Source organism: Malaclemys terrapin, chromosome 7 (genome assembly GCF_027887155.1).
Source record: "Malaclemys terrapin pileata isolate rMalTer1 chromosome 7, rMalTer1.hap1, whole genome shotgun sequence".
NCBI classification, from domain to species: Eukaryota; Metazoa; Chordata; order Testudines; family Emydidae; genus Malaclemys; species Malaclemys terrapin.
In genome coordinates this window covers 123,448,053-123,455,320 of record NC_071511.1, presented here as the reverse complement: position 1 = coordinate 123,455,320, position 7,268 = coordinate 123,448,053, and the positions used below count along the sequence as shown (strand labels likewise).

The window sequence follows — 7,268 nt, the reverse complement described above, 5'->3', positions numbered from 1 at the left end:
TTAGATAGGCCTGAATCAAAACCCCACCTACAATGACCCCCAAAATCTTGTGGTGTTTGAAATCTGGATCCAAATTCTGCAGCTAGAGTCCAGGTTGAGTGGCGCCTGCTGGACTCTGCAGCAGGCAAATCACTGTATTCCCAGCAGCATTCTGCATCTAAATTCTGTGGCAAAGAGCCATTGGTTTCTGTAGCAACTTTGGATACATTTAAAAAATGGCGATGAAGGGTTTTCTTGAGTTTGTTCCGAAAACGAATAAACCCAGGCAGTACAGTAACACCTGTGATGTTGGTCTGACATCATGGTCAATTATCTTTGTGCTGACCCGTAACTGTTAACTTTCAAAGTGCTGCTATATGTTTGTATTGAAAATGCAGACCTGTGGGTTTGTTAGTGGGGAAACTGGAGGGTTTAACAGCTGGCTTTGGGGCAGTTAGAGCTTTCAGAATATGGGAGGATATTAGGGGTTTTGGGGTAACCGTGTTAATTGTCTGTTAAAAACCGAGCAGTGACATAATTTTGTGTCAGCACTGTTAACTTTCCTAATTAGGTTTTAAAAGTTAACACTCTCCAGTGACATATGTGGGAGCAACTCACACCTCTCAAAGCTATTGTTTGAGGCTGTCTGCAGACTCAGGCAGATGTTACTACACTGATTAAACTTTTACCTGGAAGCTTTTTTTCTCACAACCATAAGGTCTTCAAAAATTTTTTATTACAATGAAAGTGTACAACAGTGACGCTGGGTGGGTCAGCAGAGGGGTTCAACCCTGGAACCTCTGGATCTTAAAGCAAGGGCCTGTACTGCCTGAGGTAAAAGATTCAGCTCTAATAGTCAGTGATGTAGCAGGCTCAAACTCTGTATGTGGTCCAGCCACCATGAGACAGGGCAGAGCACCACGCTGAGTGTGCATGGGTTATAAAAGCTTTGTAGAGTACAGCTTGACAGCAAGGGGTGGTTCCCCAGCCGATTCCATGAGGAATCATGGACTACACAGGCCATTGCCCTAAGGGCTACAAAAGTGTTTACATTTTAACCTTGTCTTCTCTTGCTCATAATGTACTGAAACATTTGCCTTTGGGGCTGCAAGGTTCCAAGCTTGGGCCAGTTTGCACACTTGTGTATGCAGGTCTGTCTAGTCTATCGGTCACCTCATCCTCCACTGTTGCTACGTGGGACTGACTTTGCTTTTAAGGAAGACGCATTTTGGTGCCTTCTTGGTGTGACAGGGACCCTTTTAAACATCGGTTTGTCTGGAGGTTTTGGGCTTTTGTGGTGCATTCCCCCTGTTACTCAAGCTATCTGCCCAGGGCATGGACAGTCTCTCCCTGCCCACAGACTGCTGCCGCTGGGTTGCCTGGCTGACATCCAGGGGGGGCTTGCTGTAGTACCATGATTTCAGGAGCTCGTTCATCTGCTCCTGGTCTGTGATTCCCCGCAGGTGATCTTCTTCCCCTTCTCCCCCGTCGGCCTCCTCCCTGGGCGCATTGAAACGCCGCAGTTTGATTTCCTGCTGCATGCTTTCGAAGAAGTGGAGGATGCACTTGTGGGCGAAGTCCCGGGCGTGCTCGCAGCAGGTTTCGTCGAAGATCTTTTGCTCGATGTCGATGTAGTTGCTCCAGTAGCGTGTCTGCAGGAAGGCAGCCTGATTAAAGCAGGGTCTGAGCGACCGGGCAAGGCAGGCTACCACGATAAGGATCAGCAGAACACTCCAGCCAAGGGCCTGGGCGATAAGGAAAGAAGCATTGAGGCGGGATGAAAGGCACCGGGAGTGACACTGACATCAGTGTAATATACTTGCTGTTTGCCTGTATAACCCTTAGCTCAAACCGAGATTTTAAGCACGAGTGGGGAAGTGGGAAGATGTCTGGGTTCTGGTTCAAGTTCTAGCCTGGGGTTGCCAACCTTCCAGGATTGTCCTGGTGTCTCCAGGAATTAAAGATTAATCTTTAATTCAAGATTATGTCATGTGATGAAATCGCCAGGAATATGTCCAGCCAAAATTAGCAACCCAATTCTAGCCACAAAATCCAGCCAACTACACCTCGAAGAGTTTATACGCCATGGGAAGGCTGAGGCCTTCTAGAGCCCCGTGAATGGCCTAATGGGCATAGGGCATTTTATCCACCCATTGCTAATCTACAGTTGAGCACAACTGGAGTACCTAATCAGGCGAGGGCTGGAAAGGGGTGGGAGTGGGCATAGGCCAGGTCTGACAGACCTTTGTCAAGGTTAGTCCCTGCAGGCCTGGTGCTGGGCCTGCCTTTTACAGGGTTGCCAGCAGGGCCGTCCTTACCCATACGCAAAGTACGCAGCTGCGTATGAGCAGGAAATTTGGGGCACCTGGTGCCCTGCGCAGCTACGTGCTACTCCAGCCCCTACTCTGGTTCTTCCCCCCCGTTCCCTTGCCGCAGAGGCCGGGGGCTGCATAGGGCCCCAGAATAGCTAGGGACGGCCCTAGTTACCAGGTACCTGGTCTGACCACTAGAATCTCCTAAAGCATAGACGATTTTCAGTGCACGTATAATCTCAGGGGTGTGTGTGTGTGTATATAATGGGATGGAATGTCAGGGGGGGAAATTAAGGCACCTGATTACCCCCCTTGATGTACATTGACCACCCACATTAGCTTCAGTGAGAGTTTCTTGCACAAATATGAAGGGGTAGTTGAACCCCAAGAGTTCATAGAAATTAGGAGAAGTCAACTCGGTCATCAGTGAATTCTCCGGAGTTTGCAAGGAGCTATGACACACGCTCCTGAAAAGGCTCAAAGTTAAACCAGCTGTAACTTCCTTTGAGAGAAATTGATTAACCCTTGGCTTTTCACTAGCATTACTCCATCAGATCCCCAGCCTGATGTATGATCTTTGTATAGAGCGGTGGACTAACATACAGGATTCCTTGGGTCTGTTCTTAGCTCTGCCATAGACTCATTGTATGGACCTTGGGTAAGTCACTTCTCCTCTCTGGGTCTCTTTCCTCCTAAGGGAGTTGTGAGATTTAAAGTTTGTAAAAGAGTTGTAACCTCCTTGATTCTGAAAAGGGCTTTAGAAGAAGAGCGTATCACTATTTTTGGTATGAGCATCCTCATTTTTATTCACATTTCTAAATTACCAATGCCCCCCAGAATCTAGGTGCCAGTGCTTTTTTCTACTACCCAACATGGGGGGACTCCTGCGGAAATGATCATGAAGATGATATTTATGAATGTCAAAGAAATGGAGCTCAGTCTGGCTCCCACTTTAGTTAGTGCCAAAACTCTCCCTGACTCCAGAGGAGTAGGTGCAGGCTCGTGGTTCTTTGAACTGTTCTACAGACCCTTTGAAAGGCTCCCAGAAAAACCTCTGACTTACTTGTGACCAGCATTTCAGGTACCTGGAGATCGCCTTCCTGGCAGGGTTGTTCTTCATGAGCTCATCATCTTTGCAGGGCACTTTGGAGAGCAAGAGCTGCGTCTGGGTAGGGGTGACATTGGCAAACCCCACAAACTTTTCAGGGTCGACGGAGGCGCTGAAAGCACAGATGAAGCATTTCCCATCAAGGAGGGTGACGATGATCCAGATGACGGGAGCAATCATGGCTCGCTGCATGATGGAGGAGCACATGTACCTGTGTGCAGGAGAGGGAAATATGAACTGGTGTCAGCCTGATGCCCCTGGAGATGAAGACTTCTACTTATCCACAGAACTGAATTGGCACAGGTAGCAATAGTATTGGCCAAAGAATACCATTTAGCCCAGCTTGGCTTTTGCCAGCATTTTTCCAGCTAATGTCTTCTCTGTTCTTGAATCTTTGCAATGATGTTGTCTTGACCCTTTCTTTCGGAATCTATTCCATTGCCTAACTGCTCTTTGCACTGACCAAAGTATTAAGATTATGCATGGGTGCTGCGAGGATCTGTTATTTAAGGTTTCCTCAAGAAACAAACAAGGATTGTGCCTGATTAAGAATACTCTTGCATATTCCGTGCATGATTCTCTGTCAACTCCCTTTCCTCTCTTCCCTCTTTCTCTCCCCCCCCTTCAGCCCCTCCGCAAAATATCACCTCTGCTCTTTCACCCCTTTCTTGCCTCCATCACGTCTACCCGCCCCCCGCAAAAAATTACTACAATCATTCTTGCTTTAGTTTATAAACACCCCCTAAAAGTTTAAAAAAACCAACAATAAAAAAGCATGCACAATGAATTGAAATGCCCACACAATTGTCTTGCTGTAACTTCCCCCAAGAGCACCCCCCCACACCCATTTCCTTTTGTCTTTACTTTCTGTAAAGACTACAGAAAATATTGTCTTTGCTTGATCCTGCAAATGCTTACTGCTGTGATTAGTCCCACAGAAGTCAGTGGGAACGTTGCTCACCGGGGGAAGTACTATGCCTGATAGGGAGTATTTGCAGTCTTGAGCCCTTATGGCGGGGTGGGCAAACTTTTTGGCCTGAGGGCCACATCGGGGTTCTGAAACTGTATGGAGGACCGGGTAGGGAAGGCTGTGCCTCCCCAAACAGCCTGGCCCCTGCCCCATCCCACTTCCCACCCCCTGACTGCCCCCCTCAGAACCCCCAACCCATCTAACCCCCCCTGCTCCTTGTCCCCTGACCGTCCCTTCCTGGGACCCCCACCCCCTATCCAAACCCCCTGCTCCCTGTCCCCTGATTGCCCCGACCCCTATCCACACCTCCGCCCCCTGACAAGCCCCCCCAGGACTCCCACACCTATCCAACCCCCCCTTGTTCCCCATCCCCTGACTGCCCCCTAGAACCTCCGCCCCATCCAACCGCCCCCCTGCTCGCGCCCCCTTACCATGCTGCTCAGAGCAGCAGGACTAGCAGACGCGCCACTTGGCTGGAGCCAGCCACGCCTCCACGCTGCCCAGAGCGCTGGTGGCACGGCAAGCTGAGGCTGTGGGGGAGGGGCTAGGGGCTAGCCTCCCTGGCCGGGAGCTCAAGGGCCGGGCAGGACGGTTCCGCGGGCCAGATGTGGCCCACGGGCTGTAGTTTGCCCACCTCCGCCTTATGGTATAAGGTCTTCCATGTTAATTTCTTCTATATCTCTTTAAAACACCGTGCATATTTCTGTGGCTGAGTAGGGAGCCAGGGTTTGCCACCTTTGCTCACGCTGGGCAGCACCGTGCTCCATGAGTCGTCCCATTGATTTCGTGGAGTAAGGTACTACACTGCGCAGCTTGAGTCAAGGTACCACAGTCTGGGCCTAGACATTATCCTCATTTTTGGATGGCAAAAACTGGACTTGCTGAAAACAGGATGAGGAAAAATGCTTCTGGTGCAAGACAATAGTTTGTGAGAATCTCTGAGGTACAGAAGGTGGGGAAACTTCCCCTGGTAGTAAACCCTCCGTAAAGACTTCAGGAATGTAACATTGCCATTTTCTATTGCGGTGAGGGGAAGAAAAATCATACTCAAACCCCAGTTGTGCCAAAAACTGCTGTTCTGTGTCTAATGACAAGTTTCAGAGTAACAGCCGTGTTAGTCTGTATCCGCAAAAAGAAGAACAGGAGTACTTGTGGCACCTTAGAGACTAACAAATTTATTAGAGCATAAGCTTTCGTGGACTACAGCCCATGCATCCGAAGAAGTGGGCTGTAGTCCACGAAAGCTTATGCTCTAATAAATTTGTTAGTCTCTAAGGTGCCACAAGTACTCCTGTTCTTCTTTTTGTTCTGTGTCTGTATTATATATCCATGGAGTTACCAACACTGAGCTGCAATTGAGTGTTTAATGCCATAGGACATCCTTTAATCATTTATCCCTTGTGCACTCTTTTATTAAGCTTCACGAGCCTGATTCTCCTCTCTCTTACACCGGTGTAAATCAGGAGTAACTCCACTGCAGTCAGTAGAATTACATCGGTGTGCATATGGAGTAACTGAGGTCAGAATCTGAGCCTGTGTGTCGTTTTTTTTCCCTTTAAGCCAGGGCAGTAAAGGCGGGGGGTGCTAGGGGCAGCCAGCAGAGAACTTTCTCTATTGTGGAGCCTAAATGTTGCCTTCCTTAGCTTCAGGCCACTCCTGCTTGTGGTATAAATATTAAAGATGGTGAAGCACTTTGAGCTCTATCGTTGAAAGGCGCTGTATAAGCGCTAGATATTAGGATTGTTATCTTTTTCTGGGTCTCAGAACTATTCTCTGCCTTCATTTATATTGTGGTTACCTTGAAGGTATTCATAGAATCACTGTGCTCCCGGACTCACACAATCTGTTGTAAATCATCGGTGCCGAGCTCACTAATGAGCAGCCGGCGTTCATGGTGTTTTAGAGGGAACTTCTAAGGAGCTCCGTTTAGGACAAAGCTAATATCAGGGAGATAAAGATGTGACAAACAAGAGGGCTGGAGGAGAGGCAAAGGGGGCAAAACGACTCACAGTGGTGAATCCCTCACCTGATGACGGCCAGATCCTTCTTTCTGCCCCCAGTAGGTCTTTTCCACTCCTCCAGCATCACCAGAGACTGTCTGTTGAGAATAAGACCACAGAGAAAGAGGGCTGTGGGGGGCAGAAACATGATCCCCAAACCGTAAGCCATGTTGTACTTGGGCAGGCAGGGGCAGTTAAAGTCAAAGGAAGTATACATCTTCACGCTAGCCAGGGCTAGCAGCCCACAGATCCCATTCATCACCGACTCAGAATTGGACTGAAAGTATTGGAAGATCATCCGGAACCGATCCATGGTGCTGTATTGGCTGGGGGCTGCTTCCCAAGGAGAAATCCCTGGTTAACTTCAGACTGATGAGGTGCTTGCTGGGGGCAGATGGGCACGGCTCTGCGACCCTTTTCTTGGGTTTTCTGGCTACGTGCGTTCTAATCCGTCTTGTTTCAGTTAGGGTTAGAAAGGCAGCTTAGTGCACTTGGATGGGCAAAGAGATAGAAACAGGAAAGCAACGCTGCTTACGGTGACACACAAAAGCACCTGTTGAGGATTCCTGTGTCCATCTAAATGGGACCAGATCAATGCAGCTGCCTCTCTTGTGCCTCTTTCACCTCCAGGGTAGAATCCTGTGTGACGGCTCCTGGACACAATCTTTCCAATTCAGCCTTTAGCCAGATACTTCCCTTTCATGGCAGGATGCAGTGGCTGGTCGTTCTACTTTCTAAGTAGATGGATACAGCCTCTGTGTGTTATTTTTCTCCCCCTCTTTCATCCACAGCACTTTAATATATGCCACACAGCAGCAGCCTGGAGGTAGGATAAGATACACGTTCCCAGGACATGGAACACTAGCTCTCCCCTGTAGAAAGAGTTGTCTCCGGATGCC

General features: G+C 48.9%; 1 protein-coding gene across 1 annotated transcript; it reads right to left on the bottom strand.

Moving 5' to 3' along the window:
* Window positions 1–1,192: 1,192 nt before the first annotated feature.
* Window positions 1,193–6,682, bottom strand: CALHM3 (calcium homeostasis modulator 3). The gene is made up of 3 exons (XM_054033288.1): window positions 6,396–6,682; window positions 3,355–3,610; window positions 1,193–1,724 (listed from the first exon to the last, which is right to left on the bottom strand). Exons 1-3 carry the CDS (start codon window positions 6,680–6,682, stop codon window positions 1,239–1,241), a joined length of 1,029 nt encoding a protein of 342 aa, XP_053889263.1. The 3' UTR covers window positions 1,193–1,238.
* Window positions 6,683–7,268: the final 586 nt, after the last annotated feature.